The sequence below is a fragment of the Mauremys mutica genome, chromosome 3, assembly GCF_020497125.1.
Source record: "Mauremys mutica isolate MM-2020 ecotype Southern chromosome 3, ASM2049712v1, whole genome shotgun sequence".
Taxonomy (NCBI): domain Eukaryota; kingdom Metazoa; phylum Chordata; order Testudines; family Geoemydidae; genus Mauremys; species Mauremys mutica.
The window spans coordinates 172,842,351-172,869,347 of NC_059074.1; the positions used below are offsets into that span (position 1 = coordinate 172,842,351).

Sequence of the window (26,997 nt, forward strand, 5' to 3'; positions counted from 1 at the left end):
GAGATCTCCATGCACAGAGGCTCATTGGGGGTTCTGGATGCAGGGGCAATGGGACTCTGCAGGGGATCCAGGTGAAGGTGGGTGGGGCTCAGCGGGGGCTCCGGGTGCTGGAGAAGTAGGGCTTGATGGGGTGGGAGTCCAGGTGTAGTTCCCTGGGGATCAGTGGGGGGGGTCTGGGTGTGAGGGGTCCAGGTATAGAGGGGTAGGGCTTGTCAGGGTGAGGGTTTGATGGGCTTGCTAAACAGGGGAGCCACAGCTGCTGCTGAGGGGACACCGCATGCTGGGCTCCCGCTTCCCCCTGCAATTGCCCTATCCCCTTTTCTTCTCCAACCCCCTCCCCTCACTCCCACATTCCCATTCCCCTGCCCCTCAGCAGGGAAGCACAGGAATTCTGCAGGGGTGGAGGTGCATTTTCTAAGGGTGAACAGCCACACAGAATCCCCCCAGGAGTATTCTGGGCTAACTGCTTCTTCATCTTTTCCACCACTCATCTTTTCATTTTCTTCCATGCTGCCCCTTTGATTTCCAGCAGCCTCCCTCGCCTCGTCTCTTCTAACCTCGTAACACATCCCCCCACCCCGCCCCAAAAAAGAAGAGACCTCTCAGACAAACACTTATCACATGAAATCCTCCAGGGATGATCACTGCAAGATTCAGACTGCTTCAATACCTCATGCTTGTCACCCACTGTATCATCTGTTAAAGTAGACTACCATCCTTAGGGCAGAGAGCTACTTATGTGACGCCAAGCACTCACTCACACTCAAAATACAACTAACATTATTTCAGCATTTAATTGTCCCCTAAATTAGTAGATTATAAAAGTTACTTTTCATACATAAGGAGGGAAAGCATAGAAGATGGGACAGTATTTTTGGTGCAAACTATTTGGATAACTCATAGGAAATCAAACTAGTCAGGATTTCTCCCCCAAACATTTTATTTAGTGTATACACTGTGAACACTAAGCAAATTTACTTCTCAGACTGTGAAACGAACAAGGAATCAATAGTATCCACAGTATTAATCTTATAAGTGTATTTACATTAGATTAAATTAGATTATAGTAAAAATGTATTTAGAGTCTGGTCCTGTAGTCATTACTCAGGGAAAAATTCTGACTGAAATAAATAGCAATTTCCCCTGATGAATGGCTGCAGGATCAGACCTTTTATCACATTTCCACTGTTTAACTGCAAGACTCATCAATGAGATAACACATTGATAATGAGGGAATTCAAAGAACAAAGAACATTAGAACAGCCATACTGGGTTAGACAAAAGTCCATCTAGCCCAATATCCTGTCCTGCCAATGCCAGTTGCCCCAGAGGGAATAAACAGAACAGGTAATCATCAAGTGATCCACTCCGTTGCTCATTCCTGGAGAAAAATACAGAGATATCTCCCTATATACCCATTCTTTACCTATCACAGAATTCTACATTGTGTCAAATTAATAAATTGGACATCATCAGATAAGCTCTTTAAGAGCACTGGGCATTTCTTTTGACTTTAGTCCTCAGAGCCTTAAAACAAACCTCAGTGCAAAACAGAACAGCTATTAACCTTGGGCTAAGGGAAAGGGACTTTGATCCACCACCTCTCTCTTGGAAAAGGAGAAATGAAAGAGAAGGAGCAATGAATACGCAGCACCTAACTATGCTTTTCTGAAACATCCATAACTATGAAGTGCTCCAGCAAAGGGGCTTCCATGTGGGCTTTTCTTTCTGTATTTTGCGAACAGACAACAGGGACGTAGACCCAAAGGCCTTCTACTGTTCACTTATGCTGTGAATATCTGACTAGAAGTAAATGCTGCTTAAGCAATATTTATTTGTACTGGGTCCTCTCTACCATTGTTACTGCAATGCTACATGGGAATTTAATTTACTGAAGCACCTGGAAATCAGCCCTCCACTCAGATATCTCTGCATCCAAATCACTAGGGATTCCCATCCTTACAGCTCCCCTAGGATTTGAGAAGTTGGGATGCTACACCTCCTGCTCAATCTTCTTTCCTCCTTCCCACCCGAGAAGACGACCGCTTGGATTCTCCACCAGGTCAAACTCGTGGAGGTTCCTGACTTCCCTGTTCTTTTCCCATGGGATGGAACAACCGAACCTTTCATCTGTCCCCAAAGAATGCATTTGGACTGCTCATCGCAATAACTTATTTATTGAGTCCCATTCATCCTATTTGTGGTTTTTCCTTGCTATTATATTGTTCGGGGGGGTGGGGGGAGGTGGAATAGAAGTAAAGAGAGTCCAGCTCCCAATACAGATTTTTAAAAAGTTAAAATATTTGGGGAATCCAAGTATTTCTCAAGTAAATTTTGAAAGCAAAGAAGACAGCAAGATTAATCTTGGCTTTACATTTAATCTCCAAAACAAAAACAAATAAAACCAGCAAACTCTTAAACCACAACATAGAAATAAATAAAAAGAGCTAACAATGGCCTAGAAAAGGTAGCAAATACCACTGGAGCAGAAGTGACGGCAGCAAGACACCACCAGAAGAGGGCGCAATAACTAACAGAGCTGATCCCCAGGACATTCAGCAGGGGGCACCGCAGTGGTGAGTCCCAGCCCCTTACATGCTGGAATCCAGAATACTGTACTAAACACAAATGTATTTAATATCTGCCAGCCTTACTACTTCACCTCCGACTGGACAATAGTTGATTGTTCTGTAATTTGATTTTTTATATTAATTTTGTTTAATCGCACAAGGTTCCATTAGAATACAGAGCTATTAGATTTAGCCCTTCGCCCCTTTTCTAACTCAGAATTCAAATTAAACCCACTGCATAATATTTTGTTTCTATGACAATGACCTATTTAACTTTATTAATTTAAACCTATTAAAATATTTTATTTAATATGACACATTCTAATTTAATTTTGAAAGTAGAGCATATATGCATGTCAGCTTTTCCACTATGAACCTTTATTTATTGGGGTTTATAATAGCCAAAAAAATTCCTTCCTATCTTAAATCTGGCACATAGTTCCTCACAATGGAAAAGAGTGGTTTTTAAAGCAACATGAACCAAATGACTTTCAGTGATATGCTTTTATAGAAAACAAAGTTTGTTCTTTTTTAAATTAAAATCTATTTGTTGCTGTATCCAAACCAAAAACATCATTTTAAAATGACATTTGGAAAGCATTTAATGAATTACACACACACAAAGGGTAAAACTAGTCCTAAATTCTTTAATCTGAACTACTGCTTTTGGATACAGCCACTATATTAAAGGAATTACCGTATATACTCGTTCATAAGCCAAATGTAAAAAAATGACACATCAAAGAGCAGAGATCGGCTTATAAACGGGTCTACACCAAAATTTGATTATTTTAAATTCTATGGAATCATTGAATTGAATATCTAATATATTGTCGTTTTGTTTACCTGGAATGTCTGCAGGCACGGAGCCTCTTGGCTCCCTGTGGCCGCGGTTCGCCGTTCCCAGCCAATGGGAGCTGCGGGAAGTGGCTCCTGTTGGTTGGGAACAGCAAACCGCGGACACTGGGAGCCAAGGGGCTCCATGCCTCTGAACGCTCCAGGTAAACAAAACGTCCAGGCAACTAGAGGCTTATCCTAACGGGCCAGGAGCCAAAGTTTGCCAACCCCTGAAATATAGGGTCAGCTTATGAAAGGATCATACATATTTTTACCTAACCATCTTGGGGGGTCGTCCTATAAACAAACACGCTAAGTGGAGCACGTATCAGCGTAAATTCTCATATTGCTTACCTTGGATTCCTTTTTAATAGCATTTACTTGCCTTTCCTTCATGTTTTTAAAATTACTCCAAACCAAGACTCTGCAGTATTTGTTCATTCTCCTAGGACAGTATGAATAAAATCCAGGGTGGATTAAAACTAAGTAGAGCCTGGATATGGCTATATCAAAATTTAAACAGGTCTCTAAAAAACAGTGAGGTGCCTCTGTGTAAGTTCTTCCCCACGCTCCCAGACCACCTACCTCCTTGAGATTTCAAACCCCCCAGCAGACTTCTACTCCCCATGACTCCTTGGGATTCTTGTTCCCTTCTATCCCTTCAGTAGACACAAAAATGAAATCCTGATCCCAGTGAAGTCAATAGGTGTTTTGGCAGGATTTCACCCATGGTTTTTCCACTAAGTCACTGCTGCACCAATTCCAAATCTCAAGCATCATACCTTAATCTACAGATCACCAGCAATAATGAGGCCCACCTTGCAGTGAGGTCAGTGGGAGCCTAGCCCATATAAGGGCCAAAGGATCAGGTCCACACAGCTACAGAATTAGGATCAGATGCTGCACAAAAATGTGTGGAGTTGCATTTCTGTGCTTGCATGAGCCTAGGTCCACCAGCGCACATTTCATCACAAAATCAAGGCCTCAGGCTCTAATTCTGGTGCATGTACACACACAAGTTCCCATGCCACACAGGCTCCCAATGACTTCAAGTCAATGGAGTTTTGTGAAGCTATAAGAGGGGCACCAGCACAGAATACATTGCACAACCTAAGCTTTATATTGTATGCTGGAGCACAGATAATTTCTTACTGCTTATGTTTTGGAGTGTATGAAATTAAAACACTTAAATACAGGATCCCAAACCACAAACATATTAAAGACGTAACATTAATGAAAACCATACAACAGCACCTCCACAATACCTAAGCATAAGCATGTGCCACCATAGTCGCTATCATAATAAAACTATTTGTACCTAGATGGAACACAGACACTAAGATTCATCTTTGACTTTGGAAACAAGTTTTATTTTCTACCCAAATGTCATTTTTAAGTTATATTTTAATACAGTTTATAGTACCTACATGTATGTTACTTCTTTATGTTTCACATTCTACCATTTCTACTCATGGAGTATACCTTCAGACCATAAATCAAATAATTTACCTGCCCAAATAAATCATATTCATCAACCAACATAAATCTATCATTTCTACAGAAGCCAGCTAATTTTAAGGCAGAAAGGACAACCCACATCCTTATTACAATAATAATGAATGTCAGTAATGGAACTATAATACAATAAAGTACTTGAAAGTTAAGTGAAATATTCTGTGGCAGCAGATGTTCCTACTTAGCTAAAATTCTACTATTTTTGAAAAACAAAAAAGGGTTTTTATTTACTATCCAATTAATTACCTTGCCAACACCTTTTTCAAGGGATTCTTTGCGCCCAGTGAAAAATACATCACTCCAATAATATCCAAACAGCATTTAATCATGGGGCTACATGCAGAGTTTCTATCCATCTTCTTCAATAATGTCACAATCTGTGATCAACAAATTAAAAACCATACAGAGTTTAAACTTTTGTTTATGTACTCATACATAAAAGAAATGAAATTCTCCTTTACCTAAAATTTAAAATAATTTACTTCACAAGTTTCTTTTTCTGCCACCAAATTTCAACTGTCAGAATAAAGGTTCAAAAATTTTTCCTGTTCTGTATTTTTTTCTGCTGGCAGACACCTCGCATAGTCTGATTTCAGAGGCACTGAGCACCTCCAGTTCCCACTGAAGTATATGAGCATTTCTGAGAAATCAGACTAAACTTTTAATACATGTGGAGAAATACCGACTGTTCTTTTAAACTGGTCCTAATAATGTTTAAAATGTACAAGACAAGTGTACATTAAAAATAGCTCTTGCTATTTGGTGCCTAGAAAATTCTCAGGTATCATGATAAATTAGCAGTTACAATTTACCATTAATTAATATTAGCAAAGATTTACCTGTTTCATAGAGTAGATTTGATGGATGCCATCAGACAGCTGTACACAGTGCAACAGCAGAGAAGCCAGATTTTGGTCTTCAGCATCTGCAAATGCTACATTTTATTTGGGAAAAGAAGCTGTCTTTAATTGGGAACCACGAAATAAATAATAAATTGATTTTCTGAACCAGTAAACAATTCATAATTATATCATATTTGTAACATATCACTATTGTTTTATCCCTTCCCCCTACACTTAATCTGTCGCTTTCTCAAGCCTTTCATTATCATAACAATACTTAGCACTTATAAGAATACATTACATGTTCAATACATTGTATAGACCTTAACCCTTAGCCAAGTTCTTCACAGAGCAAAAACGACTGCACTTATATGAAAATAGTAGATAAACATTAAAGCCAGAATCAGCCTATTATTATTCTGCAAAACAATCTGTGTGGCTAGAAGAATGTACTCCTACACGTACTGTTACAGAACGTAAGGAGGTGATCCTGAAAACACACTCACACAAGCACAAATTTCATATTCATGTACGTTATGTAAGAAAATGAACCACCATGCTGAAAAAGGGAAAACCCATGCTAAATGGGAAGTTCAACTAGACAAAACCCAACGCAAAGAAAAAAAGCAAAAGGAAACAGAAAAGCCTGTTCAGACCTCATATTTAAAAAGTCACTTGGAGTGACTCAGAAAAAGGCCAACTGCAGAGCTTCTAAGATCAGAATATGTAGGCATCAAGCCTGTAAAGAGAATTGCATAGGTAGACCACAGCCCCTGGTCACTTCTCTGTGCTGGGTCAGGGACACAGTGCCAAATACAGGAGAAAACATTCATCTCAGACTAATTTTGGTGGGCTGCTTGTTCCCAGTGTCCCTATAGCCAACAGCATGTCATGTCCTACACAAGGGTTTTGGGGCGAGGACAAGAAGCAGCAGCCAAGACCTAAGGACTAAAGGACCTGCTAGCAGCAGATTTCCTTCCCAGAACACAAGAGCGATATGGGAGCAGAAGGGAGGTGCTTAAGTTTCTCTCACTCTATTTTAACTGATCCAAAAGCAGAACCGTCATTGAGGCCAAAAACTCAGCAAGATTCAAAAAGGGACTGGACATGTACATGGACAACAAAACTATCCAGAGTTATTGTAATGAATGATAAAATTTTTGGAAGTGATATTAAACCACATGCTTTAGGGCACAAGCCACTAACAATGCAGTCATTTGGACTCTGGCTGGAGACCTACACTGCAATTTTACAGCCTCATAGCCTGAGCCCTGCGAGCCCAGGTCAGCTGAGGATGTTGAACTACACTATAGACATACCCTAAGATCAGGATGGAACTTAATGTCAGAAGCAGATCATCCCATATTTGATTAATGTGGTGTTTTTAACCTTCCTTAGAAGCATCTGCTTTTGGCCACTACTGGAGAAAAGATATTAGACTACATGGATCCCAGATCCATGTGTTAATTCCTATGTTCCTAATTGTAAGGTACAAAGTCAAAATTCTCAATAATATAAACATATTTGTCTTTATTACTAATTTCTTTCACAAAGACTACTGAAAACTTGTATCACATTTGATCACCAAACATATAACATTCTAAAAGTATCTGAACTACCTCTTCAAATCAAACTGGCCTTGGAAAATCCAAGAATCATGAGAAATACATTAATACCTTATTTTGCAGTTATTTAAAGTCTCGTGTGTGTTTTTCTCCTTAGGAACCCTCATACACCTAAAAGGTCCATTCATACTTTAAACCATCCAGTCACACCCATAAGTAACAGCCAAGATTCTTCAGAAGGAGGATGGAATAGGACTCCTTTGAAGCCTGTCAAGCTAAAAAGCCTTTTTTTTTAAATTATTCTCAGAGACAAAACATTTAAAAAAATAAAAAACAAAAAAATCAATTTTAGTAGGTATTCAGGTAATTCTACAAACAGACAAATTACACAAATTAATTTAGGGCAAAAATACTTACACCGAAGTGTTTCAAGCTCTTGGCATTCAAGAACGAATGCATCAACTTGAATTTCTTTCTTCTTCTTCAAAACCATTTTTGTTTGATTAAAATGTAACCTACTTTAAAAAAAAATTGTAAACTTTAGGACCTGCTAAAAATACTGTTTCAAAGCATAATTAATTCACAGACAGTTTCATTTTTAGCTATTAACATTGATCTTCATATTTTCCCTAAAATAGTTTGTTCCATTCCATTTTAACCTCCACAATCATTTTACAGGAAATGTGGTAAATTCACTGCTGTTTCATTTTGTCACTTTTAAGCACTTCAAGCTTTTCATACAAAATTCACTGAGGATTCATGACACAAAACAGAAGACAAAAAAAAAAACACAGCACAGGCCATGTCTATACTACCACTTATGTCAGCAAAACTTATGTCGCTCAGGGATATGAAAAAACACACCCCTGAGCAACGTAAGTTTTGCCGAGATAAGTGATACTGAGCTCCTCTGCCGACATAGCTACCGTCACTCGTTACAAGTAGTTTAATTATGTCGACAGGAGAGCTCTCTCCCAACGGCATAGAGCGGCTATATGAGAGATCTTACAGGGCGCAGCTGCATTAGTACAGCTGTGCCGCTGTAAGATCTCTAGTGTAGATATAGCCACAGTCTCAAAAGCAGAGGATGAAAGATAGGAACTATATAGCAATTTATACTGCACTCATCACCATGGTAACTGTAAGCCCTTGCAGAGCAGTTGGGCCATGTAATAGTGGCAAAAAACAATGATTAAAAATTGTTGGGAGAATAAGAATTAAAGAGCTAAATTTCAACTGGCCAAGGAAATTTATCTATCTCACTTAATGTTTAAGGCCAGCATGACCTGTATAAATGGGATATGAAATCCACCAGGCAAGGTCTTTTAGAGATCTACTAGTGTAGAGATGTCTGGGTTTCTAATAAAGAGTGTTAAGTAACAAACAAGTGACTTTTCACCAGTACTAAAAAGATGTTTTAAAGCCCAATTACATGTTATTTGATTCAAAACTTTACGAATTGGAAGTTGCATGTAATTGTAAATGGGGCACAGAGCCTTTCAGTTCTAGGTTAACAATTCAAAGTTTAGTTTAGGTTGATAATGACCAGAAAGCATCACCATCCAAAGGCTGCTTGATAGTTTCTATGAAATGAGATGGTAGTTTCAGCCTAGCTCATGGTGAACAGTCACCCACTTCACAAGAACTACCAGACTTTAACCTCCAAAACTACTGTAACACGTAAGCAAACAAAACTGGTGAGTAAACTATTCTCTCGCCACCAGAATTGCGACCAGATCCACAAAGGGACTTAGGTGCCTAAATCTCAGATTTAAGAACCACTGTGATCCACAAAATCCTCACTCACTTGGTTGCTGCCTAATCCTGTAGGTGCATAAAGTCACTCGACACCTATGTTTTCACTGTAAAAATCCCCTATGTGCCTAAGTAGCTGCCTTTGGGCATTCTACAGTTGCTTCAGGCAGGCATCTGGATGCCTATCACATGCCTAAGCCCCAGCATGATCCTCAACTCTGGGAAAGAGGGAGGCTGCCACCTCTTCCTCTGTCTAATCTTTAGCCCATTGGTTAGGGCACCTACCTGGCATGAGAGAGACCTCAGTTCAATTCCCCTTCTGCCCAATAAGAAGGGGTTTGAACAGGGATCTTTTAACTCTCAGATGATTGAGTCAGACACTGGACTAAGGGATATTCTGATGTGGGTGTCTCACTCTACTTTAATTAAATCCTTAAATATTAATTGGGGCACAGAGAGTGAGAATCACTCTACAGTCCAGTGGTTAGACCATTCACCTGCAAAGCGGGAGACCTCTGTTCAAATGTTTTCTTCTCATTAGCTAGATAATCTATCACATCCCAGTTGAGTACCCTAATAACCAGACTAAGTTTTATAAAGGAAGCTTCTTCTTCCCACACCTAGCTGTTTTGCGTTGAGTGAGAATGGCACCTGGCTAACAAGAAACAGCTTAGCCGCCTGACTCCAACAGAGAGATTTCCAGCTTTGGATCACAACCCGAGACATTTCCCTACAGCCCAGACTTCGGCACTTAACTCTGTGAGAGGGGCAACGCTTAGGACACACCCTTTTCATCAGCATTTTCTACTGGGTAGCCTAGGTAGCTCCTCATTTAACTTACTGGCTTTTGCAGATCCCATTCTCTAGCACATACCTCTCCCCACGCATTGCATAAGGATGCTAGGCGGGTAACTCAGATTTTGTGGATTCCATGACTTTCAATGCACCTAAAAGTTAGGCATTCTGATGCTGAGCATAGTAACATCTAAGTCCCTTTGTAGATCCGGACCCTGGTTCCTGCATATCAGTATTGAAGCAGATTATCAAGGCAGTGTGGGGAAGCTAGTATTGCCACTGCCTATGCCATTGTGTGGATCCGTGAATAGCAATACTTTGACAAAACAATGACACAGAAGTGTTCCTTTTTGTAGACTGTAGTGACTTTTTCCCATGAGACTGTCTGAGAAGAACACAATTTATAATTTAACACCGGTATGCCATCTTTCAGCTAGCTTGGTCACTGAAGGTGTGGAGGAAGGGTCAAATTGTCTCATTTGAGTCTACAGAACAGGGGTCGGCAACCTTTCAGAAGCGATGTGCCGAGTCTTCACTTATTCTCTCTAATTTAAGGTTTCACATGCCAGTAATACATTTTAACGTTTTTAGAAGGTCTCTTTCTATAAGTCTATAATATATAACTAAACTATTGTTGTATATAAAATAAACAAGGTTTTTAAAATGTTTAAGAAGCTTAATTTAAAATTAAATTAAAATGCAGAGCCCCCAGGACCGGTGGCCGGGACCCAGGCAGTGTGAGTGCCACTGAAAGTCAGCTTGCGTGCCGCTTTTGGCACGCGTGCCATAGGTTGCCTACCCCGCTACAGAAAAAGAATGAACCAATCTTGTCCTTGGAAATCCCAAGAATTTAAATAACACTTCCATACACTGAGGGCTAATTTGACTGATCTCTCTTCATTTCAAAACAAACTTAAATTTACTGTTAAGGGAGGCAATGGATAGGGAACAGCAAGGGGGGCAGGACACCCAAGTCTCATTCTTGGCATTACTATCCAAATCACTTAGGATTAGCTCCACAGAGAGACTCGGGCATTGAAACACTGAGTATCAGAGCACTCAACTTTAAGGTGTCTCGAAAAGTCACAGGATCCACACTGCCACCTACAAAGCTGAGTAAGGCGCCTAGGCTCCCTATGCCAGTGGTTCTCAAAGCCAGGCCGCCACTTGTTCAGGGAAAGCCCCTGGGGGGCCGGGCTGGTTTGTTTACCTGCCGTGTCCACAGGTTCAGCCAATCGCGACTCCCACTGGCCGCAGTTCGCCGCTCCAGGCCAATGGGGGCTGCGGGAAGGGCAGCCAGCACATCCCTCGCCCCACACCAGTTCCCGCAGCCCCCATTGGCCTGGAGCAGCAAACCACAGCCAGTGAGAGCCGCGATCGGCCAAACCTGCAGACGCGGCCATTAAACAAACCAGCCCAGCCCGCCAGGGGCTTTCCCTGAACAAGCGGCGGACCAGCTTTGAGAACCACTGCCCTCTGCAATGAACAGGGAGAGATAAGCACTTTAGCATGTGATCCACAAAAGCCAGCATGCAGGGTGTGGAGCTGCCTAAGCTAGCCAATGGGAGATGCCTACGAGAGAGGCGTGTGCTAAGTGCCATCTCTCTCACAGAGATTGTCCTGAGTCCAGGCTGCAGGAAGGTGCCTATCTTTGCTGGGGTCACTCAGTTTAGGCACCTAAGCCACTTCTTGTGGGAATGAGTTAGGTACCTGCCTCACTACACAAAAAAATGGCCAGAAGAGGAGGAGGTGATGGGACAAGAGGGAATGGAAATAACAAGAATAATGCTATTTTCTAGTGGTTAGGGAACCAACCTGGGAGGTAGGGGACCCGCTTCAAACCTCTTGCTCCAATCACTCATTATTTAGCCACAGTGGAACAGCTTCAAAAGGAGAGACTGAGAGAGCCCCATATCAAAATATCTCATAGCTCAATGGTTAGAGCACTCTCCTGAGGGACGGGAGACCCCTGTTCAAATCCTTGCTCCCCTTCTGGCAGAGGGGGAAATTGAACCTGGGTTGTCTACAACCCAGGCAAGTGCTCTATTCACCACACTAAATATTACAAGGTGGGCACCACCACCTCCAACCAGATTTGGAATGGGACCTGATTCAGTAGGCACGCTTGAAGGCCACCTACTGGATCAGGCCCTACATGCAACTTAGGTGGATGAATGTCTATCTTCCCATTTTCTGAATCACTCTGGGCTTAGATGGGAAACAGACATCCAGATGCCTGCAGAGGGCATGGCCCAGGCTTTAAAACTTAGGTGTGTCAGGGATTTTTACAGTGCAAAGTTGGTTCACAGTGAGTTTTGGCACCTACAGGGTTATGCAGCAGCCATTTAGGACTGCACTGGTGCCGTACACAGGGACTTAGGTGCCTAACTCTGGACTTTAGGCACCTAAGTTGTTTTGTGGATTGCACCCTTAGGCAATCTGAGCTGAGAGAAAGGTTATCAGTAAAACTGCAAGACTTACTGTTTGTAAAACACTGTGAGAACTACGGATGAAAAATGCCCTAAGTGCTCTGTATTATTTAAAAAAAAAATAGTTTCCTTTCAAAGTTAGGTTTCCTGTATCCCATTTACTTTTTAGCTGTTAGCTGGCCAGATGCAAGTCCCAGGTTGTACCAGTTTCCATTCTCCAGACACATACAGTAGATCAGCGACCACTTGAATACCTTATCTACACCAGGCATTTTAGTCTCCATCATTCACCACCAGGTGATTCCAGGTGATCGCAATGGTTACATGACACAGTGGCAAAAGTGCCTTGGTGTCCACAGCCTATACTACTGATGCCACCAGCAGAAAACTATACTATCCTACTTATCATATCATAATCACTGCCAGCGGGGACTAATAAACCAGATACAACCTCTTATGCTACTCTAGCAGTTTTTGAGGTGAATAATTTGTGGAGAAAGAAAACACGATTTGGGACAGGAAGAGTCTCCTCCCTGAGAAGAGATTGATTTTATTTATATTAAATACATAATATTAGTGCAAATCTATGCACGTGAAAGAGAAAAATGATTGGAGGGCTTCAGTAACTCAGCCAGAGGTTATGGGTCTATTACAGGAGTGGATGGGTGAGCTTCTGTGGCCTGCAAAGTGCAGGAGGTCAGATTTGTTGATCATGAATGGTCCCTTCTGACCTTAAAGTCTATGAGAGCCCAAAACTACTTTTAGGAAGTAACTTTAGGACTGTAATATTTATTTTAAAAAAATTATTAAAGCTAATGTTTCAAATCAGTTTTACACAAGTTAAGAAGGAAGGTACTGTACATCTGGGGTCAGGCTTGAGTTATGAGAGGTACTACACGTTCACAACACCTTTCATTTAAGCATCTTGAAGTTCTCTACAATACCAATTTTAGAGATGAGGAAACACATAGTGGAGAGCTAAATTTTCACCTGGCCTCAAAATGTACTCTGACATGCATACCCACCCAGTTGTGCCCAAAGGTGAGATTATTTCTTATGCAGCCAAATGCCTCAGAGACCACATAGATAAAGATCTGGCCCTAAGCCAATGGTCCCCAACGCAGTGCCCACGGGTGCCATGGCGCCCTCCGGGGTATTTATGTGTGCTCACCTAGTGCCCAGCAGGGCAGAGAAGCCATGGCCCTGCACCTGCCGGGGACCAAGAACTCCGGGGCCCACAGGCTGCAGGGGCCAGCGTTCTCTGTTCCTGGCAGGCGCGGGGCTGCAGCTTTTCTCCGGCTTCTCCGGGGCTGCAGGCGCCGGCGTTCTCTATCCCTGTCAAGCACAGATCCGCAGCTTAAGCCAGAGAGAGAAGCTGCGGCCCTGCGCCTTCCGGGGACAGAGAACTCCGGAGCCGCGGGCTGCAGGCACCAGTGTTCTCTGTCCCCAGCAGGCACGGGGCCCGCCTAGTGCCCAGCAGGGGAGAGAAACCAGGGCCCCGCGCCTGCTAGGGACAGAGTACTCCGGGGCTGCAGGCTGCGGGCGCTGGTGTTCTCTGTCCCCGGCAGGCACCGGAGCGCAGCTTCTCTCTGGCTTCGAAGCCGCGGCCCCACCCCTGCCGGGGACAGAGAACTCCAGGGCTGCGGGCGCTGGTGTTCTCGGTCCCTGGCAGGTCTGGGGCTGTGGCCTAAGCCAGAGAGAAGCCGCAGCCCCACGCCTGCTGGGGACAGAGAACTTTAGGGAGGCAGGCTTCATTCTATGTTAAAGTAAGAATAATAAATATATTTGGACCAGCAGTTCAACAATGTTTTACTTTTTTAAAATAAATAAGATGAAAACTGTTTATGATATTTATTTTGTAAAAACGCCTTAATTTTTCTTACAGGTAGATAAAAAAGAGCAAATTCACATGGTAAGGTGAAAGAGTAATTGCCGAATAATTTAATTAATATCTTTTACATGTAAAATTACCCTTCTTATCTTATAGGTTCATATATTATGTAATATTAAACATGATGTTTTTCGTATTATTTAATATACAAATACAAAATAAGCCTTGAAAAACTGTTGGCGCCCGCCACATTCTTCTGAAAACATGAATGTGCTACTGGCCACAAAAAAGTTGGGGACCACTGTCCTAATCAAACAGGCCAAGATAAACAAATGACATCATCATGGAAGAGGACCCAGGAATCTAGCGTTCTAGTCCTTTGCTCTTCACCTACAACGTACACTTCCAGTCACCCTGCAGTCAAGGGCATGAAATGCAAGAGCACCAGGGAATTAACACTCCTTCTCCCCATCACCAGAAAAACTGGGCAGGACCTGTGCCCCCACCCCAACTCACTGGGGCATTTACCCCCCTTCTCCACATCACTAGGGAAAGGGGCGGGGCAGGTGCCCCCCACCCCTCTGGGGCATTTACCCTCCTTCTCCCCAATACCAGAGAAAGGGGCTGGACCTGTGACCCCCCACGTCCCCTGGGGCATTTATCCCCCCATCACCAGAGAAAGGGGCAGGACCTGCGCCTCCCACCCCTCTGGCGCATTTACCCCCGCGCACGTGGGGTTTCACTGAGACGCGCCCCCCTTACCCGATGGGGACGCTGGCTCTGCACCCAGCCGCTGCTGCCGCCTCCTGGCCACCCACCCACACTGCCTCCGTCCCCCGGCGGGGCTCGGTCAGGTTCCGGCCGGGCCACGTGTTGTCCCCGCTGAGGAAGGGGCGGGAGCTCCCGGCCGGAGCGGGAGAGGGCGGGGCCGGGACGCGGAACCAAACCGCGGTAGCTGTGAGTGACGCACGCTGGCCCTCCGGCTGTCGGTACAGCGACTGACTGACAGATCCCGCTCGCCAATTACGACACAGACACTGCCCCCTGGCCTCCAGGAGAGGCGGGGCTTAGAGCCCTTCCGTTAGCAGGATGAGCTCCGAAGCTAAGCGGTGCTGCTAAGGGATAGTACGGGGATGGGAGAACTGTCAATCAAGCGTGCTGAGGGCTTGTCTACCCAGGAAACTTATGGTGCACTTACCACCATGGTACCTGAGACCCGTATGCCCTTGGAGGGCAGTTGCCCCTTTACCTGGTTTGCCAGCTAGATTCTTAAACTGAAACTTCCTCAGTCTCAAAATCAGTGGGTGAAAGCTAGGAGGTATATAGAAGTGTAAGTGCCTGCAGTAGCACATAGCTTGTGACGGTTCAGGAAGCAGAATAAGCTATAGCTGTAAAACTGTATTGGGTTAACAAAAAAAAAAAAATCACCCCAAATAGTTACATAGCTTTTCTAGTATGGCCCACTGCTTAGTGGGGTCAATGGTATGGAGTGCCGTGCAGTGGTGGGACTGCGCACTGTGCTATAGGCAGATGGTGTCATTTTTAGAGTTTGATATAAAAATCCATTCCTGGTTGCTGCAGTAGTAAAAATTGGCTCTGAATTTCATTCACAGAATCCAGGCATCAGACACTTGGGCCCATGACTTGGAACACCTCTATTAGAATTTCACCTCCTGGTCTCTGTCTTCCCAGGATCCACTAGGCACCGGAAGATGTTGGTTTGTTCCAAAACTTAGGTTTCATTTGAAAATCCTCCATGTGACATTTCCATTAAAATTACTTGTATTATTTTTCCATACAAGTTGAGGTTTTCCAATTGCAATGTGAGTGTAAATTCAGTTGGTGCAATTTAAGCAGCCAGTTTTGAATATTTGACCCTACTGTAATATCACTGCAGTTGCAATCAGCACTGACACACATTAGAGCAATAGCTCTCCACCTTTCCAGACTACTGTACCCCTTTAAGGAGTCTGATTTGTGTTGCATACCCCCAAATTTCACCTCACTTAAAAATTACTTGCTTACAAAATCAGACATAAAAATACAAAAGTGCCACAGTATGCTATTATTGAAACATTGCTTACTTTCTCATAGAATTATAAATCAATTGGAATTTATACTTACATTTCAATGTATAGTATATAGAGCAGTATAAACGAGTCACTGTCTATGAAATTTAGTTTGTACTGACTTCACTAGTGTTTTTTATGTATCCTATTGTAAAACTAGGCAAATATCTGAATGAATTAATGTACCCCCTGGAAGACCTCTGCATATCCCCAGGGGTACACGTACCCTTGTGTACTATTGGGTTACCGGGAGAGGGGGCGGGCGGAAGCCCGCCCCATGCTAACGGATCTCCCCCCCAGCCTAAGGGGAGGATCCACAGGGCCACGGAAACCCACTAAATGCGGGGGACAACTAATAAAAGAACAGGGACAGGAGTGAGGTCAAAGGGTCATAAGGAGGGAGCCTGATGGGGACACCGAGCAGAGAACCCCGGACAGCGCCCACTGCTCCTCGAAGGCGTCAAGGGAGCCAGCGGACGCCGCCCAGAGGAACTCCGCCCGGAGACGTGAGCGGACGAGGGACCGGAAACAAGCCCCACAGTCGCAGGAGTCTCCGTCGGCCAACCTCCTCTCCCTGGTCGCGTGGATGGCCTTTTTAGCCAGGGCGAGGAGGAGGTTGACCAAGAGGTCCCGCGACTTTGTGGGGCCACGGATAGGGAGTGCAAGGATAAGGAGGTGAGGGGAAAAGTGCAGCCAGAAACGTAACAGAATGTCGGTGAGGAGCCGGTATAGGGGCTGCAACCTGGCGCACTCTAAGTAAACATGCGCCAGGGTCTCCCTCACGCCGCAGAAGGGGCAGGTGTCCGGGACAGGGGTGAACCGCGCCAAGTACACGCCCGTGCTCACGGCCCCGTGAAGGAGCCGCCAGCTGATATCCCCGGCGGGCCTCGGGACCAGGGTGGAGTAGAGGCTGGCCCACCGGGGCTCCTCACCCTCCACAGGTGGCAAGAGGTCCCGCCACTTGGTGTCGGGGCGGGACACGAGGGTGAGGAAGTGAACGGTATGGAGCACGAGCGCGTAGAGTTGTTTCCTTGGCGCGGTTTGGAAACGGACCGGCTGCAGATCGTGCAGCCGGCTAGCGGAGAAGGGGCGGGGGGGCCGGTCGGGTCCACGGGGCAGGGGCCCGATGAAGAGGTCCGGAGGGCTCGGGGTGGGGGGTGGGCGGGGCGTGCCCTCGCGCAGGACCCGGTCGAGGTAAACCCGAGCAGCGGGCGGCAAAGCGGCCTTCACCTCCTGTAGTACGCGCCGGGGAGTACAAGGTCTGGAGAGCCCCATCCGCCGAGCGAGCGTCAGGGGATCCAGCCAGTCTCCCCGGTCGTAGTCCAGGAGGTCTCCGACCCTGGTGGCTTCTGCCAGGACCAACCTCTGGCGCACCGCGGGGGACTCCGCCACCTGCACACGAAGCTGTGGGTTGTGTAGCAGGGGCTCCGCGAGGTCTGCCCCCTCGGTGGCCGCCACAGACCTGGTCGCAGAGAACAGCTTCCAGGTCCGGAGGAGGTCCTGGTAGAAGACCGGCAGCCCGGAGAGGTCTCGCGGAAGGCCCCTCGGGTTGAGATAAAGGAGCTGCCGGTCGTATCGGAGCCCTCGGAAGCGGCGCAGGAAGGCGTGCGCCAGGGCTCTCCATGCCGGACTACCCGCACCATAAAGGAGCCTCTGCAGTGCCTGGAGGCGGAAGACGTGGACCTGAGTGCGGAGGCACTTCAGGCCCTGCCCTCCCTCCTCCAGGGGCAGGTGGAGTACCCCTGCAGGGACCCAGTGCAGTCCTGGCCAAAAGAACTCCAGCACCACCCGCCGGAGGTCGGTCAGGAACACCGGGGCCGGGACCAGGGTGTTGAGCCGGTACCAGAGCATGGACAGGACCAGTTGATTGAGCACCAGTGCCCTCCCTCGGAGGGAAAGGCACCGGAGGAGTCCCGTCCATTTCCGGAGCCGCTCCGCCACCCTGCCCTGCAAACCTTGCCAGTTCTCCGGCGGAGAGGGATGCGTGGCAGAAAGGTAAACGCCGAGATAGAGCAGCGGACCCGCGCTCCACCGGATGGCCTGAAGCGCGGGTGGGAGGGAGCTCGCCTGCCACCCGTCCCCGACCACCAGGCCAGAGCTCTTGACCCAGTTGACCCGGGCGGAGGAGGCCGCCGAGTACACGGCTTGGCAGGCCTCCACCCGCGCCAAGTCGCCCGGGTCCTGGACCACGAGGAGCACATCGTCGGCGTACGCCGACAGGACCAGCCGCAGCTCCGGCTCCCGAAGCACCAACCCCGTCAACCTCCTGCGGAGGAGACAGAGGAAGGGCTCGATCGCCAGGGCGTACAGCTGGCCCGAGAGGGGGCACCCCTGCCGCACTCCCCGCCCGAAGCTGACCGGCTCGGTCAGGGTCCAGTTGAGCCTGACCAGACACTCTGCGGAAGCGTACAGCACCCGGAGAAAACCCACAAACTGGGATCCGAAGCCTAACGCCTGCAGAGTGCCCAGGAGATACCCGTGGTCCACCCTGTCGAACGCCTTCTCCTGATCCAGGGACAGGAGGGCGAACGACAGACCATCCCTGCACCCAAGCTCCAAGAGATCCCGGACCAGATACAGGTTATCGAAGATGGTACGGCCCGGGACGGTGTAGGTCTGGTCTGGGTGGATCACGTCCTCCAGCACGGACCCCAGCCGAATCGAAATGGCCTTCGCGACAATTTTATAGTCCGTACTGAGGAGCGAGATGGGACGCCAATTCCGTAAATCGCGGAGGTCCCCCCTCTTCGGCAATAAAGCGAGCACGGCTCGCCTGCACGAGAGAGGGAGGACCCCGCTCCGCAAGGACTCGGCCCAGACGGTGACTAGGTCTGGGCCGAGGACGTCCCAGAACACGCGGTAGAACTCCACGGTCAGCCCGTCCATGCCCGGGGATTTGTTGCTGGGCATGCGACGGAGGGCTTCCGAGAACTCGGCCAGAGTGAGAGGCAGCTCTAGCCGGTCCCGGTCGCCCGCGCTGACCGTCGGGAGTCCGTCCCAGAGCACTTTGCAAGCGGCAGGATCGGTCGGATCCGGGGAGAAAAGGCGCGCGTAGAAGGTCCGGGCCCTCTCGCACATCTCCGCCGGATCCGTGAGGGGGGAGCCGTCCTCCGCCAGGAGGCAGGTGACGTGCTTCTTGGCCCCCCTCCGTTTCTCCAGGGCGTAGAAGAAGCGGGAGCCGCGATCCATCTCCCGAAGGAGGCGGATGCGGGATCGAACAAAGGCGCCCCGGGCCCGATGGTCTTCGAGGACCCGGAGCTCCTCCCGCTTCTCCCGGCACGCTCCGCAAAGGGATGGATCCTCGGGGCTGGCGGCCAGACGCCTCTCCAGCTCTAAGACCTCCCGCTCCAACTGCCCTATCGCCGCATCCCTCCGTCGGCTGGCGCCCCGGGTGTAGTCACGGCAGAAGAGCCGGGCGCGCACCTTCCCCACATCCCACCACCGCCGCGCCGAGGGAAAGGCGCGCCGCTGCCCTCGCCAGGCCAGCCAGAACTCCCGGAAGGACGCCACGAAGCCCCCATCCTCCAGCAAGCTGTTGTTGAAGTGCCAATAGGCCGGCCCCGGCCTCTCCGCGCAGAGAGAGGCCGTCACGGTGACGAGGTGGTGGTCCGAAAAAGGGGCCGGCCGGATGCTGGAGGACTGGGCCCGTGAGAGATGGAACCGGGACAGATAGATGCGGTCCAACCGGGAGTGGCACGACCGATGGGCTTCCACCCGGACATAGGTGTACGTGGAGGCGTCGTCCGGGTGGTGGTCGCGCCAGACGTCCACCAGGGAGTGATGGGCGACGATCTCCCTGAGGACGTCCGCGGCGGCCGGGCTCTGCTCGGTTCCCGAGCGGTCCCGCTCCTCGAGGACGGTGTTAAAGTCCCCGCCCAGGACCAGGCACTCGCGAGGATCCAGGGAGCCGAGGAAGGCGGACGCCTGCTGATAGAACAGCAGCCGTTCCGGGGCAAATGCCGGGGCATAGATGTTGATGAGGTTGACCACAAGCCCCGCCATGCGGACCCGGAGGTGCAGCAGGCGGCCCGGCACAGCCTCGGCGACCCCCAGCACCTCAGGCCGTAGGTCGGGGGAGAACAGGGTAGCCACTCCAGCCTGATGGGTGGTGAGATGGCTGAAGTAAACCCCGTCCCCCCACTCCAGCCGCCAGTTAGCTTCGGCGGCCGGATCCGTGTGGGTCTCCTGCAGGAAAACCACGGAGTACCCCCCCTCCCGAAGGAAGGAGAGCACCTGGCTCCTGCGGAAACCCACTCTACAGCTCCGGGTGTTTAGTGTGGCAAAGGTGATGACTGCCATGAGGAGGGCTGGGGGGGATCCACGTCAGCAGGGGCGCTCACGGCCCCCATTGGGCCGCGCAGCAGACTGTGGCCCACCCCGAAGGCGAGCAGGGAGTCACGGAAGCTGCGCGCCCGGTGGTAAGCCGCGACATTCTGCTTCCCGGTCCCCTTGCCCTCCCCTATGAGGGCTCGCGTGGCCAGGAGGATCTGGTGGAAGTCCCCCCAGCGCTGGAGAGCAAGCACGACCTTGTTGCGGGAGCCCCGGACATCCTCCAAGAACTCCCGCAATTCCTCTCGCAGCGTATGGGGGGGCAGGGTCACTGGCCTCCGGGGGTCCACCGGTGGGACCTCTGGCGCAGCCCCGTGGCCCGCTGGGATGGGTAAACAAGGGGCGGACCCGCGACGTGGCGCCCGATGGACCGGCGCCACCTGGTCCGCCCCGGACCTTGGCTCAATGGGGGGGGGCGGAGGGAAGAGCGCAGCCCCTAGTGGGTCGGGACTGTGGAAACCAAAGGCCGCTCCCTGGGAGTCATCCTCCGGGAAAGGGAAGGAGACAGCCCCAGGGGCGGCAATAACAGTACAGGAGGTGGAGGGGGCAGGGCTGGGGTCAGGAGCAGTGTTGGGGGGAGGGACAGAGATGGGACCCTGGGCCGCAGGAGCAGGACCATCGGTAAGTGGCTCCTCGCGGCCAGGCACGGGGGTTTGAGGGGTAGGGAGGGGGTCCCCAGTGACACCGGGCTCGGGCTCAATGGCAGGCAGAGCAGCCTCGGCACGGGGAGATGTGGAACCCTCAGGGGGGCCCCCACCCGGGAAGGAACCCGATTGCTCCGCACCACTGAGGGACACCCCCGGTAGCCCATCTCCCTGCCACGAGGCACCGGCCGTCATCTCAACAGGCTCAGCGGCCAGCAGCGGGGTGCCATCCGCAGCCGGGCAGGTCGAGGAGTCCAGGGGACCCTCGGAGGCGGGAGCAGACGCAGCTGGAGGGTTGGTGGAGCACGGAGAAGGGGAAGCTGGGGTGAGGTCGGCTAGATCAAGGCCCGTCGGCAGAGGGTCGTCCTCCCCTAGGGTGACCGGGGTCAGACCCAGGGCCTCGATCTCCTCGAAGATGGAGGGGAGCTCGCCTCCCACCACCCCGGGGTCCTCCCCACTCGCGCCCGAGGCGACGCTCACCTCGGGTGTTGCAGGGGGTACAGGCGGCAAGGGACCAGGAGGGGCTGCAGCGGAGGCCTCCGCAGGGGGGGACTGCGGAGGAGGGATGGTGGTACCCTCCGGTGCTGCCACGTCTGCCCTAGCCGTCATCGGCAGATGGGTCAACCCCTGGGGCACGGCAGAAGGCTCGGTGTCGGCGGCCCCCTTTCTGGTCTTACGGGGGGCTTCCGCCTCAGGTGGCACGGGCGGAGCCCGAGCCTTCCGCTTGCCCCGCTTACCCTGTACCCGGGTCCAGCCCTCCATGGCATCGCCTGCGGGCTGGTCAACAGGGATAGGGTCAGGGGGCAGAGAAGACAGTTTTGGGGCCTGGAGAGGCACAGGTGGGACAACAGGAGGGAGGGAGGAGTCCCCCTGGGGAGAGCCCCCTCCCATGCCCGGCAGTACCCCTGCCGCACCCTCCTCCACAGGCCCCGCCAGAGTGCAGGCAGCGGAGGCGGGGCTCTCCCGCTCATCTGGGCGCTCCGGAGAACGCACCCCTGAGGCCCGAGCGGGAGCAGTGACGGACCGAGGGGGAGGAGGGGCGGCTCTGGGTACCGGGCGGTCAGGGGCACCGGCGATGGCGGGGCCGGCACCCTGCCGGGGCTCGGGGGTCCCGAGAACTCCGAGCCGGGCCAAGGGGCAGTCCCTCCGGACGTGCCCCGTCGCCCGGCAGAGGAAGCACCGGGCCTCCCCCGTCGAATAGTGCACCCGGTAATGGGCCCCCTGGTAGGGGACCAGGAAAGACCCCTCAAGCGCCTCTCCGCCACGCGCCGCCGGCGGCAGTTGAAGCTGCACCTGCCGGCGGAACGAGAGAACGTGACGGAGGGCGGGGTCTTTGCAGCCCAAGGGGAGAGGGCTCACAATGGAAATGGGCTTCCCCAGGGTCGAGAGGGCGGGTAACAGGGCGGCATTGGGCAGGAAGGGAGGGACGGAGGTCAGGACAACACGGACCCCCAGGTCCTCCAGCGGCTCCAGGGGGACGAACACGCCCCCCACCGCCAGGCCCTTCTCCACCGCCTCCTGTGCGGCGGCCTCCGAGGCAAGGAAGAAGACCACCTTGCCGTACATTTTGGAGGCCGCCACGATGGCCGTGGGCCCCACCACCCTCGCCAACGCCCGCACGTAGGTCTCCACGTGGGGCGAGGCGGGCACCAGGAGGCAACGGACGCCGTGCTTTCGGGTCAAGGTGGGGAAGGGGCCCCGGCCGCTGTAGATGGTAGCGGAGGCGGCGGTCGGGGGAGATGACGTAGCGGCGAGCGGGGGGGCCGCCGCCACCTGGGCGTACGCTCTGGGGGCCGAGGGAGGGACACCCGCAGAGCTGGTGGAGGGAACAGCGGGGAGGGACGCCGCGGCCGGTGGCGGGGCCGCGGCAGCGGGGGCAGGCTCCGCCATGGAGGGCTTCGTCTTCCTAGCAGGGCCCTTTCCCTTCTTTTTGCCCTGGCCCTTTCCGCCGGCTGGGGGGGCTCCCCCAGAGGCGGAAGGGGCAAGGGACGTGGCAGCAGCAGAGGGCACCCCGTCGGTCGCCGCTGCCGGCGCCTCAGCGGGAGCGGTGGCAGGTGGTCCGGCAGCGGCGGGTGAGGTCGAGACCGGGAGGCGTTTGGGGGGAGCAGGCGAGGGAGGGGGGACAGACGTCGTCCCGGGAATCCCACCCGCCGCGCCTCCCGCCATGCTGAATGGGGAGGGAGGGCAAACACCAGAGAAAGGAGGTGGGGGGGGGAAAGAACAGGTCACCTACTCCTCCCTGCTAGGCTGTGGGCAGGGAGGATGGTGCCAACAATAGAGGGGGGGGGCAGATACGGGGACTATCGAGGACTTCGGGGGGGGGGGGGGGTTAGTCACCGACAGAGTATTGAAATCCGGCTCCTCTAGCTGCACTAGGGGAGGGGAGGGGAAACAAGAGCAATGGGGGGTGCAGTGCAAGAGGGGCAACTTAAACAGGGGAGAGGCACAAGCGCACTGATGGAGCTATGGGTGCACGAAGGGAGGGGCTAATCAGGGCAAGGGGCCGCGGAGGGAGGGGAGCAACCCGGCTGGGAGTGGGGCAGAGGGACCAGGGGCTGGCTTCAGGGCCGGGGCAGGACAAACAAAGCTGCAAAGGGAGATGGGCGGGGCAGGCAAACAAACTGAAGCGGGGGGGTGGGGCAGGGAGGCTACAAGGGGCAAATGGGGCAGGCAACAAGGGGCAGAGCTAGGGGGCCTGTTGCTGAGGGGAAGGGGTCAGTCCGGGGAAGGGGGGGTGCGTGCACCCACAAGCACTTGTGCAAAGTCAATGGCTGGCTGCTGCAGGCCCAAACGGTGGCAATAGGGCGTGGCAAGCCAGGCGAGCAGCTGAGTCCCAGAGGCAGGAACTGAGGCAGATGGTAAAGGACTGCAGGGGTGGTGGAGGGGGCAGCGGTGGTGGTGGGGGTTGGGGGGGGGACACAGATGGACCAGGGGGCAGGCTCCACGCCACACCCCCGTGTCCCCACAAACACAGTCTAAACCCCCACCACTAGAGCACAGTTAAAGAGTTACTCAGTCTTTAAGGCCCCCTCCACAGTGGTCTTCAGAGTCCTGCGCGCTCCCCAGCAGCCGGTGGTCTTCTCAGTCCTCTTCCTCCAGGCTCCAGCAGCTCCCCAGGACGAACACAGCTCCAGCAGCAGTAGCAGCAGCTCCTCCTTCTCTAGCAGCCCCAGTGGCTAGGCAGGAAGGACCCCCCACAGGTGGCAGCTGTAGTGGTGGTGGTGGTGGTGGGGTCCTGGCTTCTCCCTCCAGAGGTGGGGGAGTGGGGGCTGGCCAGCAAGGCCCCCCCACCCCTCACTCACCCACTCAGCAGCAGTTGCAGCAGCAGCAGTCCTGGGAAGAAGCACTCCAGCCAGCAGCAGCAGCCCAGGAAGGGAGAAGGAGCTCCAGCTAGCAAGGCAGCCAGAGAAGGGGGAGCCCTCCAGCCAGCAGGGCAGCCCAAGCAGGCAGAGCGCTCCCTGTAGCAGGGTGGACCCTGCTCCTGCCCTGAGGGGTTTAAAAGCAGCCTGGCAGGGCTTGAGAGCTGTGGCTCTCAAGGCTGAGCTGATTGGGGAAGTGGCTGCAGCTGGGGGCCACGCCCCAAACAGAGCAACAGGGCCTTATAAGAAGGCAGGGAAGCCAGAAAGTCTCTCTCTGTTTCTAGAGGGAGGTGGGCCTGGCTGCTGGGAACTGAGACAAAGTACCTAGAGTGGAGCAGGGCTGGGAAAAGGTAGAGGAGCTAAGGAGCTCCTGCCTGGAAAACCCCAGGCTGCGGCCTAGCATAGGGCAAAAGGTACTGGGGGTTGCAGGGGGCAACCTAGGGGTAGGCAAGGCAGCAGGTCCAAACCCCCTTTGCCGATGATGAGTACTGGATACTGCAGTCTGCCCCAGCGAACGGGGGCTAGATAGAGACTGGGCAGTAGCCACTACTGAGGCAAAGTGGGGATAGTGGGGTGGGGGTTCCCCCAAGGAGGGGAGACCCTAAGAGAAAGGGGTTATTGCTGAGGGCAGCACCCCATGTGAAAGGGCACTGGGGTCCAGGGAGGGACTTGGGCTAGAGCAGGGGTCCCCAACCCGCGGCCCGGTACCGGTCCGCGGCCTCTTAGAAACCGGGCCGCGAACCAACCCAGTGGAGCTTCCGCAGGCATGCCTGCGGGAGGTCCAGCTGAGCCGCGGGATGAGCGCTCCCTCCGCAGTCGTGCCTGCGGGAGGTCCGCTGCTCCAGCTTCCGCAGGCATGCCTGCGGAAGCTCCAGCTGAGCCCCGGGAGCAGCGGACCTCCCGCAGGCACGACTGCGGAGGGAGCGCTCGTCCCGCGGCTCAGCTGGACCTCCCGCAGGCACGCCTTCGGAGGGTCCGGCAAACGAAACCGGTCCCTGGACCTAAAAAGGTTGGGGACCCCTGGGCTAGAGGACAGGCGGATCACCGGCCTGCAGAGGGCGCTCCGAACGCTGGACTGAGCTAATTCCCAGAGTGACCAGCAGGAGGTGCCGCGGGGGTGAAGTCCGACCCGTTTACTCCTTGGTTGAGAACCACTGAGTTAGTAGCCCTTCCAGTCTAAAGAGGGTGCTCTAAGAACATGCTCTCTGTAGGGTCTTCACTATGCATGACTAAACTTCTATGTTTTATACTGATGCTTTTAACTATTGTTAGAGTACTCACAACAATGGATTGGTACTTAAATAGAAATCATATAAGTTAAAATGTTACCTCTTTCTCCAGGCCAAATTCCATTGTGGGTAGTTCTGATGCCTACTGTAACTGAACCACCCTCCTGAATTTCAATTGGATATGGCATTCATCACTTCTGACTTTAGGCTGTCATGTATCATTGCTGTATGCAACAGTTACTTAGGTTTTGCCTCAGAGGTGATTGCATTTCACTACGATGAAGTGATCCCCCTCAGTAGAAAATCAGTGCTCAGCACTCTTTGCTAGATAGATCCTTAGACTGAAAGTTCCTCAGATCAGGTTTTCAGTCTGTTTTGTACATTGTGAGGTGCCATATAAAAATACAGTAACACTTTGTCTGAAAACTGCCCTCCAATTGCACAAGTTTATTTTGTCTCCTGACCCACAAAATTGGAGGTGTTCACCACCAAACAAATAGCACTCTGCTTGTCATCTTGTCACCTGAACACCTCTTTATAAAACTATAAAACTAATAAAACAAAACTAAAGTTGATTCTGCTTTAGCTAGCTAAGTAGAAGCTACTTTGCTGTGCAAACATTCCCTATTAAAGTGTCAAATGGGATGGATTTTGTTAGATTGCAACTCCTGTACAGTGTGTCTTGCACCATTTCCCACAGCCACACAGTAACTGGGACCCTATAACACTTAACAGAACATCAAATGAGGATGATCTTTCCTCTTTCCAATCAGTGATTTACAGTGGATGAGGGTCCTTTCTCCAAACAGAGATAAGCAGCCTTATGTTTGCTGCAGTCCTTACACAGGTGAAATTCTCATTGAAAACTGCATCATTGATATTAGACACTGTCAATGTGAAGGACTATGGAGTAATATAACATAATTCCTGTTTTCTGGAGCCCTCGTGAAAATAACATCCCAGTGAGGAAAACTAATTATATTTGAACTCTGTGTCAAAGCCATTGGTTTATCTGTTCTTATCACCTAGCAGTAATTTTCTCTAGGGGCCTAATTCTAAGTCCAGTGAAGTCAATGGTAGTCTTTCCCTAGACTTCAATGACCCCCATCTATGGAAAAGGGTTGGAGAATTTACAATATTGTCCCTAGTTGCCTGCACCATGACCCTTTCCATAAGCACCATTGCTGTTTACCCCAGAATGCCCTACCCCGTCCCATCGCACCTCGGG

The 26,997-nt window shown here is 51.1% G+C and overlaps 1 protein-coding gene across 1 annotated transcript in view; it reads right to left on the bottom strand.

Annotated features, from left to right (window-relative positions):
* THADA (THADA armadillo repeat containing) overlaps positions 1-14,974 on the bottom strand; it is a 338,022-nt gene extending 323,048 nt beyond the window's left edge. Inside the window, exons 1-4 of the mRNA XM_045011459.1 lie at positions 14,902-14,974; positions 7,747-7,847; positions 5,762-5,856; positions 5,169-5,299 (exon numbers count right to left, since the gene is read on the bottom strand). Of these exons, the coding sequence (XP_044867394.1) occupies positions 5,169-5,299; positions 5,762-5,856; positions 7,747-7,822 (302 nt within the window). The 5' untranslated portion in view covers positions 7,823-7,847; positions 14,902-14,974. The remainder of the gene's footprint in view (positions 1-5,168; positions 5,300-5,761; positions 5,857-7,746; positions 7,848-14,901) is intronic.
* Positions 14,975-26,997: the final 12,023 nt, after the last annotated feature.